This window comes from Emydura macquarii, unplaced genomic scaffold (assembly GCF_026122565.2).
Source record: "Emydura macquarii macquarii isolate MOO-44397 ecotype Brisbane River unplaced genomic scaffold, CSIRO-AGI_Emac_v2 contig_2473, whole genome shotgun sequence".
NCBI classification, from domain to species: domain Eukaryota; kingdom Metazoa; phylum Chordata; order Testudines; family Chelidae; genus Emydura; species Emydura macquarii.
Window position 1 is genome coordinate 15,097,095 of NW_027132610.1, and position 19,854 is coordinate 15,116,948.

Here is a 19,854-nt window from a genome sequence, read left to right on the forward strand (position 1 = left end):
ATCCATGCAGGCCAACCTGCATCACTGACATCTCATAGACTCAAAGACTTTAAGGTCAGAAGGGACCATTATGATCATCTGTTCTGACCTCCTGCACAAGGTAGGCCACAGAACCTCACCCACCCACTCCTGTAATAGACCCCGTCTGACTGAGTTATTGAAGTCCTCAAATAATGGTTTAAAGACTTCAAATACAGAGAATCCATCAACTAGTGACCCATGCCCCATGCTGCAGAGAAAAACAAAAAAAACCCAGGGCTTGTGTCAATCTGCCCTTGGGAAAATTCCTTCCCGGCCCCAAATATGGCAATCAGCTAAACCAAGTTTGGGCAAACTTTTTGCCCTGAGGGCCACATCTGGGTATAGAAATTGTATGGTGGGCTAGTAATGCTCCAGAAATGAACAGTTCATGTTCAAACAGGGACAACACAATTTTGTTATCAAAGGGGTGGGGCTGTGGGGGAGGAGCAGCTGCTGCGTGGTGCTGCTTGGGGCTGGGAGCAGCTCCAGTCAGGGCGCCGCTGGGCCTACATGGTGGGAGAAAGACAGGGGGGAAGGGGTGAGGCCAAGAGGGGGAGTGGCCACTGCACTCCGGCCAGAGTAATGCTGGGCCCATGTGAGGGGGAGATGAGAGGCGGGAAGATGTGGGGCTGGAAGGGAGAGCGGCCGCCACCACGCTGTACAGCTTGTTCTGCAGTCTTTCCGCAGACCACCTGAATGGAGCTGGGGACCACTGGTTGAGCTGGAGGGCCTGATGAAAAGCTCAGACGGGCTATATGCGGCCTATGGGCCGTAGTTTGTCCACCTGAGCATGTGGGCAAGACTTATGAGCCAGACACCCAAGAAAAAATTCTCTGTGGTAACTCAGAACCCATCCCATATAACATCCCATCACAGGCCATTGGGCATATTTACAGTAAGTGGTCAAAGATCAGTTAATTGCTAAATTAGGCTGTCCCATCATGCCATCCCCTCCATAAACTTATCAAGCTCAGTCTGACCCCGGAGGAGTGAAAGCATCAATGACAACTGAAATTGTTTTTACTGTGAGGCACCAGGACACACCCTTGCCTCCTGCCCTGCTCAGAAGAACTCATGAAATGGACCAGCTGAAGCACAATGCAGGGAGGTGTACAGCCTGGGCTTCAGAATCATTCCCTGTTCTCAAGTAGAACCCAACCTGGGAACCATGGTGTCTCCCCTCATTTCCAGTTGCTACTGCAATTGCAGGTCTTGAGGCAAGTACAGCAGATCTTCGCACAACTAACAATGATAGTCTCCAGGGCTGCTGTCAATTTTATAGATGCGGAGGCAGCTAAAATCCTTGAGGACCCCTCTGGTGGAAATCGACACTGGACCTGGTGGAGACAATTGATGGGCCTCCCATTTCATTGGGACCAGTGACTCAAGAGACTGGCCCCTTAGAGACTGTAGTGAAAGGGCACCAAGAAACAATATACTTTGATGTGACCCTTTCTCCATACTTCCTGATCATTCTTGGAATTCCTTGGTTGGAGCAGCATGACCCATATATCTCCTGGTGGTGGAGGAACATTGGCTTCTCCTCTGAATACTGTCAGAAAGTGTGCCTCCAATGAAACAACCAACAATCAAGTGACCCACTCCTGGGATCCGAGGATGGGCAGAGATCCTCAGAAATAGAACTTCAGACCGGGGGGCTATCCAGACAGGAATTGTTCCGAGCCAGAGTCTCAGCCTCCCTGACAAGTACCACGACTACCTGGATGTGTTTGAAAAGAAAAATGCAAACTCACTACCCTCACACAGACATTACTACTGCCCAAAAGACCTACAGCGTGGGATAAAAGTGCACTACAGTTGGATATACTCCTTATGTGAACCAGAGCTGAAGGTGCTACTTGGGTATATCCAGTAAAACCTCACCCAGGGCTTCATTTGGCGATCAACTTCTGCAATGGCACTAGTCCTCTGTGAATAAGAAATATAGGTCACTACACCTCTGTTGTACATTGAACCAATTGACTAACTCATTCTAGACTGCCCGAGAACTGCCAGCATCTTCAGAAAACTAGATCTTCAGGGGACATACAATCTAGTGCTCCTAAGGCCTTGGGATGAATGGAAGACAGTTTTTTGTACTCAGCATAGGCACTTTGAATACTTGGTGATGCTATTTGGCTTAACCAATGCTCCTGCTCATCTCCAAGGTTCAGCTTGGAAGGGAGTACCACCCATCAGGACCTGTGTGGTGACCCCTCACAGCCCACTGACTGGCTGGTATGAGTACTTAAACCAAAAAAACACGAAGGAGAGCTGTCTGTGGCACTCTGTACCTCACAGTAAGCACCCTGGAACTCCCATATTCACCACTTTCATATAATTATGATATGTTTTGTACAAAGTATGCCTTGTGAGGTATCATTGTAAAAATCTTGATCTGCTCAACATTAATATCCTGTTGGATTGTATGTGCTATCATTATATGTGACTCTGTGAAGCATTGCTATATGTGTCACCGAAATATGTTGTGAGGGTGAGATCACCCACAACCAGCCTTTCAGGTACAACAATGCAGTAGCCATAGATAGCCAGACAGCATTAATGGCTCATCACGACCCACCAAGGAGAGAATCCACGATCTAGAGATTTCTGAGAGAGAGCACATATGCAAAGGAAGCTGCTTGACCAATGGCTGATCCCCACCGTCATAGCAAAAATCTTTCCAGCAAGCTGGAAGAAAATATAAAAAAGGAGAAGTAACATTATCACTTGCAATCTCATTATCACACCTCATCTCAACACCTGGCAGAAGGTCCAGAAAAAAAAAGATTTTGAAACTGAAGGAGTTTGGTCCCAGACTGAATAAAGGGTCTAATCTGTGTATTGAGGAACAGAAACGAACTTGGACCATCTGTCAGGGCTAGACACTGCTTGATTCAAATTCTGCTTAGTTCATAGAATCTAGACTGCGAATTTATTTTTATGTCATAACTAACCAACTTTGATCTCTATGCCTCCTACTTATAATCACTTAAAATCTATCTTCCAGTAGTTAATAAACCTGTTTTATATTTTACCTAAAACAGTGTGTTTTGGTTGAAGTGCTTGGGAAATCTCAGCTCAGTTTACAAAGACTAGTGTTTGTCCACCCCACACTGAGGGAGTGGCGAACTTAATGCACTTACACTTGCCAGGCTTTTGACCAGTGCAAGATGGTACAGTTCTGGGATGAAAGGCTGGAGTACTGGGGGGCAATTGGCTGGAACTTCCTTATTAATAGTTCATGAGTGGCTGGGAAATCATTCATGTAGCACAATTGGGTGTGTCCCTGCCTGTGGACGTCTGTGTAAATGCAGCGCCTCTCAGAGGTTTGTAGCTTGACATCAGCATCATCGTGTGAAAGGCAATCCAGGTTGGTGGTTTTGGAGGGGCTCAGCAGACCCACAGTCCAGGTTGCACCCTGGGGACTTTGTCAAACTAAGAACAATACAGACTGACTGCCTGTCTCTGCTCCAGACCCTGCTTGTCATTAGACCCTTAGACTCCTGCTTCTGACCCTGGTTTGTCTTCAACTTTGTTATTCAATTGCTATATGTAACCTGGCACCTGACCTGATCCCCTGGAAACCTGGCTGCCTGCCAGCCTCCTGATGCCTGACTCAGTTTTCCCTCTGGCCTATCTCAGACCCTGACCTCCTGGTACCTGACTTGGCCTGACTTCTAACACCTGCTGTGACCACTAGGTATGACTACCCATGTCCCCATCATGACATGCAGTGGTGAGGTGAAATTTGCATTGAGTTAGGACAGATCATTTTAGGATCCTCTTTTAATGTCCTTTGACTGACTGTTTGCATTTGTCAATTGTGCATATGCCCAAAGAACTATTAGTTAAAATCTAAATAAATAAATAATACATCAAAGTCAAAACCAAAAAATGGGATGCAATAATAGCAAACAGATTGTCTATATAAGATGCGATAGCATTATACAGATCCTCAGCTGCTCTGAGACTTGTACGTAGCACAGATGAAGAGAGCTGGGAGAAAAAGTAGTTCATCTGACCCCTTAGTTGCATGTTTCCTCATCCTCACCTCTTTGTTTGACCTGCAGCCCTGGTTCAACTTTCCCACTCACTAAGATGTCCATTCACTTGACTAGCTCTTCACCAACTTGTGGTCTCTCTCTTGCTGAATTTCCCCTCTCTAATCATCACCCACTTTCTTTCAGCATTGCCCCCTGCACATCTCAAGCCCTGTCACTCAGCTGTTCAATGACCACCAGTCTATCAACATTGATGATTTCTTATCTTCTTTCAGCCTTCTCCTCTGTGCCCTTTCTTCCACTGATATGGATGTTGGTTCTCTTCATTCTTCATTTTCCTCCATGCTTTGTTCTTTTGTCCCTCTTTCCTATCACAGGGGCCACCCTACTGACTCCCAGCCCTGGCTTACCCCCAACACCTGCTTCCTCTGCTCCTCCTCTCACACTATGAAGCAGCGTCCCTGAAAGAAATCCCATGACCAGCCATTTTCATCCACTAAAATTCATTCTCCCCTCCTTCAGTTCTGCCCCACTGATATCCATTCAGAATTCTGCTGCAAGGATCATTTTCCTAGTCCATCACTTTGACCTTGTCACCTCTTCTCTTGTGTTCCTCCACTGACTCTCCCTTCTCTATTGCCTATATGGCCTATCCCTACCCTACCTATCATCCTTCATCCAGCATCAAAAGGTTGATTCCCACCTCTGTTAAACCCATGATGCCAGCCTCCATTGCTCACTTATTAAATTTTCTCCCAGACTGCCCATCATACTTGGAAGGTGCTCTTCATAAACATCAGCAAAATGAACTCAATATATGCCTTCAAAATTCTCCTTAAATCCACTTTGCCACAATGCCTACAAAAACCCTGAAAATGGTTAGGTATCATCAGCCTATCATACTGATCAATACTGTCTCATTGTTTCCTCGTACTTCTCAGTCTGTTTGCACCCATTTGTTGTCTATTTTCACATTGTAAATTGTTTGTGCAGGGACTGTTGGATTGTTCTATAGCACTTAGAACAATGGGGTCCTGATCCATGACTGGAGTTGCCAGGTGCTATGGTAATAAAAAAGAATATATAATAATAGAGTCTGGTGTATCTTCTCCACTAGTGCCTTAAAGTGGGCGCTTCAGACAGAGGTGTAAAACTCTAGGTTACTGTGCCACGTTGCATTATGGAGGGAGACATCTCTTTGTGATCCCAGCTGTCATGATTAACTTATGCAAGAAAGCGTAAGGACTGATGGCCTTTGCAGTTTGTAATGTAAGTGCAGATGCTCTTTGGAGTTATACATCTTTTGTAAAGGTTACTTTTATTTAATGAGTCTCAAATCCATAAAATCAGCTCTGTGGTATTTAGTGGATGCCAGATAAAGCAAACAGAAAAGAAATATTGAAGTCTTTTATAGCATTAGGTATAAACTATTTTTGCTGTAAAAGAGTGTGGTAGGGAGTCAGTGTAATGAACTGAAGAACATATCACTAGGTTTGTGTAATTAGTTTACTGAGTCCTTGGTGGTACATCTTGACGGGCTCTCATATAGCATTTATGTTCATCTTTGCCATGAGAAATTACTCTTTTCACTCTCCTTTAGAACTTGTATGTGAAATTTACCCAAGTGTAGTGGGGGAGAACAAAGTCTATGTACAACTGAAGAACTATTTAGAACAAAAATGCTGACATTTTAACCATTTTTTGTCAAATATTCCAGTTTTTCACTAAAAACTTCTTGAAATTTCTTTGACAAATGTTCATAGACATTTTTTCATGTTTTTTGACAATGGAAAAATTTGTTGAAATTTGGGGGGGTTTTTAGATTTCAAAAGTTTAAAAAAAAACAGTAGACGATTTTGGAAGTTTCCAGTGAAACTTTATACCTTGGGTCTGTGTGGGGAGGAGAGGAGGGGTTTCTGACCAGTTCTTGAACAGTTTGCAAGACTTAGTTTGGGTATAAGTGATCCACAGGTCTTAGCCCTGTATCGAAGTGAATTTCAGCCTGCAAGAGTATATGGGGATCTGGCTTATTTAGATATACCAGTGAGGGTGGGCCATACTACATGTCGCAGTTCTGTGATGAGCCATCACTATCATACAACATTGATTGTATCCTTTTCTATTACTGTACTGCTTTATAACATTGATTTTACTTCAATTTTCTGGAATTTATTCTTATGAAAAAAATTGAAGTAAAATAAATAAATGTGAAAAAGGAAGACAGCTTATGAATCAATGTTCTCTAGTGACTGGAGTGGAGGAAGGGGATTGAGTCTTTTTTCTTTCCATTATTGATTTGCTGTGAGATCCTGGAATTCACTTCAGCTAACCTTTTTCAAATAGGGATACCTGAAATCAGTAAGAAAAGGCCATGACTAGGCTGGTCAGGAATTGTATCCACAGGAATGTATTTGTTTCAAAGAAACTTTCATTGAAAAGGTTTTTCAGGTCCAGAATGGAATCTCCAGCTGGATGGACAGACCATCACCCCACACACAGACACTTCAATGGGACTCTTCATGTGCTTAAAACTATATAGGATCAGGTCCCAAGGGCAGAATTTGGCCTTCACAATGTAAAGCAACTGGGGGCTGAATGCTCAAAAGGAGTTAGGCTCCAAACTTCCATTTGGGAGTTACAAGCTGAAATAAACTCCTTCTGAGCATTCAGCCCTGGAGGATTTGCAACATATGTCAGATGTTATGATAGTGATTATGCGATGGTCAAATGTTCACTGTAGGTAAGAAAGAGATGGCAGTGGCCTAGTGGACAGCACTGGAATAGGACTTCAGTTTCTTAAGGTCTACTCCTAGATTTGCTACTGGCTTGCTGGGTGACCTAGACAAGTCACGTCATCTCTCTGTTCCTCAATTTCCCCATAGAATCATAGAATATTAGAGTTGGTAGGGACCTCAGAGGGTCAACTAGTCCAACCCCCTGCTCAAAGGACTAACCTCAGCTAAATCATCCCAATTAGGGCTTTGTCAAGCCGCAGCTTAAAAACGTCTAAAGATGGAGAGTCCACCACCTCCTTAGATAACTCATTAGAGTGCTTCACCACCCTCCTAATGAAAAACTTTTACCTAATATCCAACTTAGACCTCCCCCACTGCAATTTGAGACCATTGCTCCTTGTTCTGTCATCTACTACTACTGAGAACAGCTTAGCTCCATCCTCCCTGGAACCCCCTTTCAGATAGTTAAAGGCTGCTATCAAATCCCGCCTCGTTCTTCTCTTTTGCAGACTAAACAAGTCTAGTTCCCTCAGCTTCTCCTCATAAATCTTATGATGACACCTGTTTCATGCACTGTTATCTGCTACAGTTTGGGGCTGGTGCACACCTGCTGAACAGTTTTGATGGTCTACCTATAGAGGCAAAGTTACCGACACTCTGAGAGAACTGACTCATTGGTGGCTGGTGAGACATTATTTTTAACCCCTTATGATTATCAGTATAGTTCCCCCTAAATGCTCTCTCCCTTTTCTTATCCTCACAGATCACCTTGTTTTATAGATAACGATATAGGTGAACAGAGAGGCGAAATGGGTAGAGTATTGATGGCAGAGATCTTGTTCTGAATCTGACCACATGAGACAGTGAGGTTTTTGGTAACATTGTTTTTGTTTGTGTTTTTTTGAGCAGGAGAGGATGGAGGGGTTACACATGGATGAACTTTTTTACAAGCTATATTAGATACAGACTTATTGTCAGTCTCAGAGTACTCTTGCCATTGCAGCTGTTCCTCTCTCACTTGTGTATTACAAGCCTTGAAAAGAAGATCCCCCAAGCCTTCTCCCACAGAGCTCTTTGAGGTTGTGATAGTATAAATGATTTTTATCTACGCTCTTTTTGTCTCTGAGGTAGTTCCCCTGTAGACTCCAGCACCATTTTTAATAAGTGGAAATGTTATAAGAGATGTAAGGGGTTATAGGAAATGTGAGTTGAAGTGGGTAATGTTTTGAGCAAGTGCGTGCATGTGTGCACATACAGATCTAATAGAGATTCATTTTTCTTAATTTAGAAGTGTTAAGAAAAAGAAAGAATCTTGTTCTGACAGCTGGCGCAAAAATTCCATCGAAAGGGTGTATATAGTACAGTTGGGTACATACATTCTGTACTAAACTAAGCATTCAGAATGAATGGCACATTTCAACTGCATTTAAGGAAATAAAATGTTGATAAACAAGTCCCCTTATTATAATCTATACCATATATGTTGGTGTATTACCTAAAGTAGAATTAAATAAAACCACATACTTTAGTGAATAGTGAAGGTATTTGCTTGAATGCATCAAAAAAAAAAAAAAAAAAAAGTTTGTGAGACACAAAGAAATCCAAAAAATAAACACTTCTCCAAAGTAAGAGTCTTTCTGACCATTTTAAGGATTAAGTAAATTGGGGCATGAGTCGTTGAAGCATAAAGTGGTGGCAGCTATGGTCTGGCTTTACTCCTTTGCTCCCTCCCTCCTTGCAAAAAGGGTATCGGCCTCTTCATCAATTTCCCTATCTGGAATGATCTGTAAGCTCCTGTGCAGGTCCAATCTTTCCCTCACAGGTCTCTTTCTCTGCTTCTCGGAGGCAGGCAGAAGAGCAGAGGTCTCAGAGTTGCAGGCCCTGAGCTTCTATCCTGCAAAATACCACCTGACTATGCAGGTCAGTGTGACAGGAAGGCTGAACCAGGTGGAATGTGGAACATATTTCATAAAGCGGTTCAGCTGAGAGCTCTAGGGAAATGTGCTGCTCCTGCCCATTTCTTGGGCAGCCTCCACCAGCAGAACTCACGTACAGCCCTGGCTAAAGTTTAAAGTTGTCCTCCTGCCAAGGGATAAAGTCAGTGAAGCTATGCTGATTGTTGGAGGACCAGTGCAATTTGAATTGTCGGACCACTGTCTTGAGGCCTACCATAGCTTAAGTTGCTTGCTTGACTATTCTGGCCTCTATAGCCTGACATCTTCCAGTTGGCAGAGACAAAGAGGAATAGTGAGTAACTTTGCAGATATCTCAGTTTCAGCATACCACAGCACATAATAAGATGATATACACAACATGTATGTTTGCAGCTGCACATAGATAACGGTGATGGGAATAACAAGTTACCCTTGTACGTCTGAGGGTACATTTTTCTATTGCCAAGGGGTATATTTTCTCACCGCCCCTCCTGTCACCAGATGTTGTTTTAACAACCCCAATTAGTAAGGTGAGAATGGAATGTTGTCAGGGGTGAGAGTCCAATGTAGGTGATAGAATATGTAATAATTAATAGATAGATAATGAGGTGAAAGCTGTGTATAAAAAGTCATCACTCAGACAAAGAGGCTTGCTCCATCAACTCTTGATTCCGCGGGAGGTGCTCCCGGTCGGATCAGACGATCCACTGACTCACCAACGGGACCCCTGAAGAAAGCCATTCCTGTATACAGCCTTCTGAGTGACTTCTTAGCTCTCCAGGTTTAGTGAGAATGATATATTGTAGTTAATTTTAGGTTTTGTATTTAACTAGTATATTTATAGAAAACCTTGCACATTAAACCTTATTGATCTGCAAATCAGATATACCAAGTCTCATTGGTATCCACACTGATCACTAAGTCAATACTGACATGCAATCACAGAGGATCTGGTCCCCAGTTTTAAAAGGCACCCACCATATTAAGTCACCATATAAATTCCTAGATAAAGATACTATATTAATCCAGTAAGACTAAATGGTATATCAGGTGCTGAGCACATAACTACCCCGGTCAGTCATTATTCAAATTGACAAAGGACTGCCATGGAGTGTTTTAGAGCCTTAATATAGCCCCTTGAAGTCCGTGGAATACTTTCCACAGACTTCAAGGAACTATGGATCAGCCACTTAGTGAGCTGTGCTGTGAAAACCCTACAAATTGAGTTTTAGAAAAAACTCCATATGCTAAGCGGGAAAAAGAAAAAAAATCTACTTGTTTATATGAACGCGTGTCTTTGTTTAAGAGTTTACCCTAAGGATCTTAAGAATATTTAGAATTAGTCCTATCACAAAAGGGTTTACTTACAAATAAAAAGAAGCATAATTCAGCCAGGTGTTTTTTTTAATGAGTATTTGTTTCAAAACAGAAGAATAAAAGCATGTTTAATGATTCCTCTTAAACCTTGGTTCTGCAGAATTAAGGCACCTTGAAGAAATGTTTTTTCTTTCTTCTCCAATAGTTGCAGTCCAACATTTGACATAAAAATATTGCAAAAAGCAAATGACTTAGACACTTTATGAGTACAAAACTAGAGTTATAAAAATGACATAATTTACAAACAAACCCACATTAGTACCAGACATTAGCAAAGCATGTTTTGATATAAAAGCTTTCATACCAAGCCCCAATTATTGTTATGCTTGTTTCCATGCAGAGGCAACCCTTTGCATGCATTTTATTTATCGCTTAGACTTTAACAATTGAAGGGCATATATTTACTTAAAATGTTATCCATTTAGTATCTTAAGTTTTGTGTTTGCTGTAGGATTCCTATCATAGGAATTATTTTTATTAATAGATGAAAATGTAGCTAATACAATCCTACACCAAAGAAATTTTAGGAAACTCATTTGTGATATTTTCTTAGAACGTCCTTTAGCCATATTACCAGGAAATGTTTGAATATGTAATGCAGAATAAGACGATACATTTAAGATATGGTATAATTGTTAATTTAGAAAAGGTAATGTTGTTGGTGTCGTAATGACATTAAAAACATGACAAAAGTTGACATCAAAATGCATGTTACTGAACCAAAAGTGCTAGGTTTACAGAGCTCTCCTTAGATTGCCCATCATCAAGTCACCTAAACTACATATTTCTAGTAATGATCTAATTTCATTTATATTTCTCATTTATAAGAAATAAAATTTACATTCTGAATTTTTCCCTGCTCAGTTTGAGCCCAATCCTGTAAACACTTATTACCAGGCATAGGGTGAAATCCTGGCTCCATTGAAGTCAATGGGAGTTTTGCGATTGACTTCCATGGGTCCAGTATTTCCCCCAAAATAATGCTTACTACCAAGAGAGGCCTCATTTACTTTAATAGACAATTCATGCTAGTGGCCACTATGTCCAGTAGTGAATGTTTACACAATCAGACCCTTTGTGTGGGCTCATGGTTCAGTTTATACTTGGTTAGCAAATGACACATTCCTCGTGATTTTATTTTAAAACAACTTCTTTTCCTCTCAAAGATCAGGCCATTCATTTTTAGTTCTGTGGACTCTGTCTCGTTGGAAAGCTCTAAGGACGAACTAGTCTTGTCCTCCTTCTTGGTGTTCCTCCTGGTAAAACATAATAAGAGTATAATGGATAGTCAATAAAGGTCAGTAGAGTAGGTCAGTAAAGTTTACAAACATATTAATCTGTCCTAAATCCTGCCTTGCTCCTGCAATTAGTCCAGTGGGAGTCAACGGATCTGGCTTTAAACTTCATGCATATCCACTCATTTGATAATAATAAGAACATAAGAATGGTTTGACCTAGTATGACCAATGATCTAGCTCAGTGTTTCTCAATTTCATTCCCACCCCGGAACCTTTGCGCGCTCCTGCCATACCCTCCGCCGAAAAGTCAAGAAAATCTTGCTCTTTTCGGCGGCGCGGTGTAGCCTTGATTCGGCAGCACAGCACGAGCAGCTGTGCGGCGGTGCCATCAGCTGTTCGGCGGCGCCGATTTTTGTTAATTTCGGCAGCGTGGTTCTGCTTCTTCGTGGAACCCTTCAACTCAGCCCGCGGAACCCTTGGGTTCTGCGGAACACCATTTGAGAAACACTGATCTAGCTAGCCCAGTATTCCGTCTAACAACGGCCAATGCCAGGTGCGTCACCGGGAATGAACAGAACAGGTAATCATCAAGTGATCAATCCCCTGTCACCCATTCCTAGATTCTGGCAAACAGAGGCTAGGGACACTTCATAGCATGGTTTTGCATCCCTCTCCATCCTGGCTAATAGCCATTGATGGACCTATCCTCCATGAACTCATCTACTTCTTTTTTGAACCTCTTATAGTCTTGGCCTTCACAACATCTTGTGCAGAGTTCCACGGACTAACTGTGTGCTATGTGAAGAAATACTTTCTTTTGTTCATTTTAAACCTGCTGCCTATTAATTTAAATTAATTTAATTTAGTGACCCCCTAGTTCTTCTGTTATGAGAAGGAGTAAATAACACGTCCTTATTTACTTTCTCCACACCAGTCATGATTTTATAGACCTCTATCATGTAACCTTTATGCTACACTAAAACCCTGGATCCAAATACCCCAGACTTTGAGAATACTTGGAATCAAGACCCCTCTGAATCCCATCTCTAGTCTTAATGGGACCTTACACAGTTATTATTTATTCCTCATCGCAGCAAAATTCTCACTGACTTCACCTTACCAGTGCAGGTCAAATCCAACCCAGCTATCTTCCAGTGATGCCCATCTGCCTACAGGGGCATGCACAGGGATTTAAATGTGACTACTTTTGGAGGGGTACTTTAAACACTGATCCGCTACCCAGCACCCCTTCAGCCCACTGCTTCTCCCCTCCCCCATTGTCCCGAGCTTCCTTCTGCACACCCCAGGTAGGCTCCAAACACTTATTGGAGGCTGTGGGTGAGGAAGGGACAGGACTCAGCAGGCTTCCTTGCGCCCCCTCTGGCAGAGCTGTGCTGCCAGTGTGGCTTTCCTGCTCTGAGCACCATCTAGTGGGAGCACTAGCTCAGTGGGAGCACTAGCTACAGTGTCTTTCCCAGGCATGTCCCTTCAGCTGTGCTCAGTCCGACTCCCACCCTGGCAGAAAGGGAGGAGAATGAGGAAAGGGGAGGGAATCCTGGGATGCGAGGCTGAGGCAGAAGCTGGAGGTGATGGCGGAAATGGTTATTGGGGGGCCATGCCCCTGCTTGCCCCCCCCTTGTGCATGCCTGTGCTGCTACCCCAGTGAAAGCTGATGAAGCACAAACTCAACTCAGGGCATTATTAGAGACAATAGACTTTGCAGTAGTGTAACCAAGGGTATGACTGGCTTGTCTTCGCTGCTGCTGCCAATTCATGGGAAACAAGGACTCCAGCTTGAGTATCAGATACTACAGGATGTCACTGCAGTCCTGGCAGTTAGGAAACTAAAAACCAGCCTTTTCTTGTCAGGTGACCAAGGTTGATATGGAATCCATAAGACACAATGAAGATGCGACCCCACATTGCCATTGTTATAAAGACTGTATTCAAAGTGGAAGTACAGTTTAAAACCTTTGTGTCAATAAGTGACATGTGCAACCCAGTTTATACAGAACACATAATCTCTAGGAGTTGGTTTTTAGTCCTAGTAACATTGTAAAAATACATGGTTAACATTACCAACCCTTGTAAAAGAACACAGTGAAAGAATGACTAACCTTCCTTTTACTGGAAAGTATTTTAGTCTCTGGAAAGGATTATTGTTTAAAAATAGACTTTAAAAAAGTATAAATGTTTAAATGTTTGCTTTCCTGTACCTGTTACTTTTTTGGTTCCTGATACTCTCCTCACTGGTGCTTCTACAAAACAGAAATATTGCAGTCAGAAGAGACATAAACAAGTACTTGAACTAGAGCTCGTTCCAGAGCTTATCTGAAACTCATAGCTTCAAAGAGAAGTCAACACTGTTGTAGCTCTTTAGTGAGCTCAGGATTATTGATGACCTGCAACACAAAGGCTTGTACTAAGAAAAAAATCAAAGAACATTTTCATTTTGTTCAGTCTACAAACCACAAAACAAAATCGTCCTTTAAAAATACAGAATTATCCTTAACGTGAGTTAGGATGGACGGTGCAGCTGACAAGGATTTTTTTTCCTGAAAAGGGTAGCAAATTGATAACTTACTGATTTCAGAAGATAAGCGTAAGTTCTGTACCGTTGCTATAGTTCTTGAAGGTGAACCATCCTTGAGGTGCTAGTTGGAAATTCCAAATAGCCATGTACAGTATAGTGAGTATTGTGATGTCACAGCACCATTCTCTATACAATTCAAATTCCCAGAATTCCCTTCTTTTGAGGTGAGAGGCTTACAGGAATGAAGCAAATAATACGGTGGAGAGGCATAGACACATACGTGTTTTCCAAAATATCCATTTGATCTGTGATTCTACAGGCATTTGCTAAACGTTGTGGCCCACATCTGTAGTTTAGTGCAATGAAAACATAAATGTGAGAAAATTCCACAGGAAGAAAAACAAATCTTCTCTGACATCTTCACAGCAGATCTTGACTCGGATATTACATGCATGAATGGCCTGTTAATGTCAGTTGGGAGTTCTGACATTAAGGAGACCAAAATATCAGAGTCAAGATCAATTGATCTGAGTGGAGAAGTTTCCCCTACAAATCCATTAGATTAAGAGCTGTATTTACTAACACGTGCGTTAACTAGCTTTGCACTTTACTTTGTTTACCTGAACACTTTGATTTTGCAAGTCCTTTCACAATGAACAGCAGGCTACAGTAGTTTCTCACACCTACATACAGTCTTCACTTTTATTTTCACTGGATTACAAGCAAAGTTAAGTTTTGAGATTCTACATTGGTGAATAGTAAATTTCGAGCTCCCTATGTCACTTGAAAGTGTGGAAGATGTGGGCAGAAAGTGGCTGAATGAGACACATGGTCTTAAATGCAATCCTCACCATGTTAATCAGATCCCCTTTCAGGGACATATCCTCCCAGCTGAGGTTGCTCACAAAGTTGTTGCACCAGCTTTTAGTCACATAGCTAGCTTTTAGCACCTGTCTCACTGCTGCAAGATAAGACTTCTCTGCCTTCCCTGTCTTGCTTATCACTGAAGCTATACACACAAGGCTCCATGCCTTCTTTATGTATGATCAAGCCCTGAGTTAATTGTGCACCATTGTGCAGTGTATGTCCTATATGTATCTACACAGTTGTATCATGTGTCCATTATACACAGTGGCACTTCATTTTGAACAATTGTGACTATTTATGTAGAAAAAAACCAAACAAATCCTTTGGTATATTGTAAATTTATCCTCTGAATTTTTTTCACATTTGTAAAATCCATTAAGTTGACATAAGATGAAAACATAGTTGAAACTAATTAATTTCTTGGTAATTCAGATAACATCTGAGAAACTTCATTCACCAGAATTTGTTTCTATGTAGCCAGTATCTGGAATGTGAACAGTTAAGATATATATAAACTTTAGCGACCAACTTTGAATTATAAGAAATGCGAATTCAAAGAGGATACACACACAAATACCATAAGAAATTGCTGCTTTGTTTTAACTCACAATAGGTACTGTTAGCTAAGTTACTTGCAAGTAGCTGCATGTTAAAGTAGAACATCTAAATTCATCCCAGGCACAAGCCAGGAATGAATTTAGTCCCTAAGAATTTCATTGTATAGCCCAGTGATTCTCAAGCTTTTTCGTACTGGGATCCCACTGAACCTCCTTCTCATTTAACAATATGAGAAGGCCGGAATGGTTGCAATCCCCTGACACCTATTTATGTCTCCTTCCCCCACAGCCACCAGGGATTATGACCTGGCAATTGAAAACCCCCTGCCATAATGGATCAACACTGAAACAGAAAATAAACTAAATTTACTGAGAACTTACATGTTCTTCTCATAGTGCTGCTTACAGAAAAAGGCAATAATTTTATTATGCACAGTCTTTCAGTCTTTCTTGCCTAGATTTTGCAGATGGACATTTTTCCTTGTCTACTACACGACAATGAATTTATTTAGGATAAGCCTCAAAATAAACTTTGAAACGATTCTCTGCAATGTCAGTGTACAATCCAATCCTTTAAAAAAATTGACATAACTCTTCCTGCTAAAACGGTAGTTTCAGAGCTAAACAACAGCTACTATAAAACCACACGTGGAATGATCACCGCAGATAAAGATGGTCTCAGTGCTACCGCATTATTAGACAAACTAACCTTCCAGATGGACTTTCTTGATTTCTCTCTCGATAATCTGTGGCTCTCCCTCAATTACTTTAGTAACCTTGGTGTACTCAGTTCCAGCTACGATAAGCATTAAAAACAAATGAGTTAAATCTGGGATAGCATTTTTCCATGTGAAGGGTGCCTGGGCTGAATGCATTTAATTCTGGAAGCATAGTGGTGTGCAGGATGCCATGATATAAGTATCGTACAATCCTGCCAATTTTCTCAGCCTTGGCACAGTGGAGTTGCCTTCTCTAGGGCTGAACTGGGGCATTGTTTCAGCAAAGCCTGCCAAGTGTAGCAAGCTCTGCTGGATTATATATAATTTTATGACAGCCCATTAGAGATTCTGTTGCTTTACACAAAGGCAAGACGTACATTTGTGACTGGACTCAGGTTTGTGCAAGTGCTTGGGAAATTCTCTATTGTAAAACAGAAATGTTTTGATGCAGTCAGAGGGGGCAGCGAGCCATCACCACAATTATTACAGCAGCCACAAGGCAGCTGTTCTTGGCTAGAGGAGTACTGTACTGTGGTGTAAAAGACTAGATTAAAACATGGAAAAGTGTAAAGAAGATTGAAGAAAAACAGATAATCTGCTCATTTGATCCATTACATAAAGCAGGAGGCTTTTACTTACCACCTTACAATAGCAAGGAGAAGAAAAGAATTCAAGAGACTATGTGGTATTACCCAATTTATTACTAATAGTCAATGTAGCACTGTTGTATAAATCTGTAGAGTGATATATCTTTGTTAATTCATTGTATTTAATTGAAGATCTTGATAATTTAGAGCAATAGCTAAATACTGAAGAGATCCAAGTTGTCAGGACTCTTATTCACAAGAGTGGAGCATTGCAGACACATAGGAGCTAAATTCTGCAAAATTTTTATTTCTGGAACCCACACTGTAGACAATGGAATTTAATTTGTCTGCTATGCCTAGTTTTTAATTTTTCAACTTAATTTTAAAATAGTTCTAATTGAATTTAGTGCAGGTAAAAGTTATCAGATGGGCAGCCCTGGAGACTTTACTGCTAAAGTATGTACACTATATTCAGCAGTAATGCAAGCTTTCCCACACTACCCTAATCATGGTGCCTTAAATCCTGACCTAGAGAAAACTATGAGTAAGGATAATGCAGTAGTTCAGTCCCCATGACCAGTCTTTTGTTTGTTTGCTGAGATTATCAGTTAAGATAGACCAGTGAGTGTTAACCGTGACTGGTTTTACTTTATAAAAGAGCTGTGAGCTACATCCTGCAGCCTTTACTAAATCCTTATTTAGGCAAAGCTCTAAGGCCCAGACCTTCAAATGTATGTAGGTGCCTAATTCCAATGGGAAGTTAGACATCTAAATACCTTAGATGATCTGGGCCTAGCTGACTTCTCACTGAACTTGTCTGAGAAGGACTGTAGGAGTAGGTCCAGGGAATACATGGTTCTTTGTGACCTACTTCACTGACTTCCAGACTTGTCATTAATAAAAAGATGACAAGAAGAAATGGATTCAGTTAATCTAAATCAGAGGTTTTACTGTATGCCTTGAGAAACTCCCAAATATTCTTCGAGTAATATTCTTTTGAGTTTATCAGTCAGGCTAATACTTAACTTTCCCAGAATACTTGAATTCTTTTTCACTTTCATCATTGCTATTACAGGTAGTTGTTCTAATCTATGCAATAAGCAGAAGACATTCCATATTTACAGATAAAGAATTAATTTCATAGGCAAAAATTCTTCTACTTTTTTCTACATCTACTGGTTATTTCTTGCTAAAACTGTTAGAATTGAGAGAAAGACAGAGCGAGAGAGAAAATCATTACCAGGAATGCTGTACTTGAAGAGAATTAAAGTTAATACTTTGACCCACATTACCTGTCAGTATTTAAAGAGAGATACTAACATGCCTTTGATTGTTAACTTGAGGGCAATGAATATTCATTTCTGGAGAACAGAAAAGTATAATGGATTTGGCCTGTTATAACACTTTCCATTTCTTGAATGTTTCTCAAAGTTAATGATTTCCTGGAAAAAGTTTTGCAGATAATGGAATAAATCTTCATTGCTCCCCTAGGTTTGTATTAGATAACATTTTAAAGACTGAAAAACAAACAAGCCTCTATCTCTTTGTTTATGAACAATGTGAATATGAAAATTGATTGTTTAAAGTTTGGCATTTTATAGCTCAGGACATTTTCATCATTTTTCTTTTGTAGATTTATATTTTAACTAGAGGTCAATCTTTAAAATGTTAAGAGATCAATTTGTCTGAGAGAAGTTTCCATCACCAGAACCTGTTATGTAGAGGTTAGTTTTCATACACTTACTAACCTCCCTGCAGGAGTCTTTTGATTTCTTCATCTTCAAGTAAATGACCATCACCTTCAATGAATTTGGTCACCTTGGTAACCTCTGATAGGATACATGTTTATGGCATAAAGTTGATTTACACAAGATATTTAGAATTCTAAATTGCAGTACATTAACTAACAAGCTGAATAACTACAAAATCCATTTATAAAAATAAGTTCCATGTCAAGCACCTGATTGTTATCAGCATGACAGAAAGCAACCATTTTGATCAGTTCTCGGTATACAGTATACATGAGCAGTTCCACTTAAAAAAGAATTCATTTGCTAATGAAGTACTTATAGAGACAGATACCAATTATGGGTCATTTGTAGTTTGCCTTTCACAGCTCCTTCTGGGACTTCCTTTCTTATCTTGATGTGGAACTTGACATGTTGAGAAATAAAGCTCTCTACTTCATTTCAAGCACATGTTTATATAGATCCAAACAGTCCTCCACTATGAGGTTTAGATTTTGAGGAACACTGCATCTTTATAATAGATCAAACCAAATCCTCAGATCTGAGCACTCCTAAACTTTGCAGTGTTTAATATCTAGCTCTGAACTTGTGGCGTGGGCTCTCCTTGTGTATGTATATTTACTAAAATTATAGGATGCATAATTTTCAGTAATTAAATACCTGGGTAAATCTCATGGAGCCTATATTTTTTTTAGAAAAAAATACTAACCCTCTTCAAGCAATTTCTTCAAATTTTCCTCAGTATCTCCTCGTCCACCTGTAGTAATTCGGGTATATTTGATTTCAGGACCTGAAACAAAGTTTAAAAGAGGCACCATTGAAACAAAGATTACACTAATGTGGTTTAATATATTTTCTCCTATGAGACATTTATGATGTTTTTGTCTTTAACAAAAGCATCATGTTCAAAATTATAATTAAAGATATCCCAGACCTCAATATTGCATTTTAGGGTCAAGGCTCCCCCCAAATTTACTTACTTAGATTCTTAAGTGCTTATGAAAATTTTACTCATCATGCCTATAATTTTATATTAATTAATCATTTATTATGTATTAATTTATGTTAAATGCTAGTAATACATTACTTACTAATATTACATTTTTACATTTAATTTAGGCGATGTTGCCACCACCCAAATTTTGCTTTATTTGAAATACTGATAAAATTGTCCTTTCCATAACATCAATCGGTATTTTTATATCCTTTTTCCACAAATATCTTAGCTTGAGAATGGGCCCATTTTCACTGAAAAACCAACATATTTTTTCTTTTTAAGAAACGATCAAGCAATTCCACCCTAGCTTACATTAGTGAAACTTTTGCAAAAGGGACTCATTTTTGAGACAGACTTCTGATGCTTCTACATTGTGTTAAAAATATTGCACAGACTTCTATGCACATCTGTGTACAAACCGCAGCCAGAAGTTAGCTCCCTTAGGAGTAGTGGGAAGGGCTTAACGATTCTGGATGAAATTCACCCAGCCGCAGAGTGCGGCACAAGAGCCAAAGTGGGACTTGAGAGATGAATATA

General features: G+C 40.4%; 1 protein-coding gene across 5 annotated transcripts in view; it reads right to left on the reverse strand.

Moving 5' to 3' along the window:
- Window positions 1-10,086: 10,086 nt before the first annotated feature.
- The window catches only part of POSTN (periostin), a 44,253-nt gene continuing 34,485 nt past the window's right edge, over window positions 10,087-19,854 (reverse strand). For 3 of the 5 annotated variants that reach the window (XM_067563033.1, XM_067563031.1, XM_067563030.1), the window contains 5 exons: window positions 19,030-19,110; window positions 18,321-18,401; window positions 15,976-16,062; window positions 13,526-13,567; window positions 10,087-11,327 (listed from right to left, as the gene is read on the reverse strand). In XM_067563033.1, coding sequence (XP_067419134.1) covers window positions 11,287-11,327; window positions 13,526-13,567; window positions 15,976-16,062; window positions 18,321-18,401; window positions 19,030-19,110 — 332 coding nt within the window. In that variant the 3' untranslated portion in view covers window positions 10,087-11,286. The remainder of the gene's footprint in view (window positions 11,328-13,525; window positions 13,568-15,975; window positions 16,063-18,320; window positions 18,402-19,029; window positions 19,111-19,854) is intronic. The other 2 variants (XM_067563032.1, XM_067563035.1) reach the window with 2 other exon arrangements.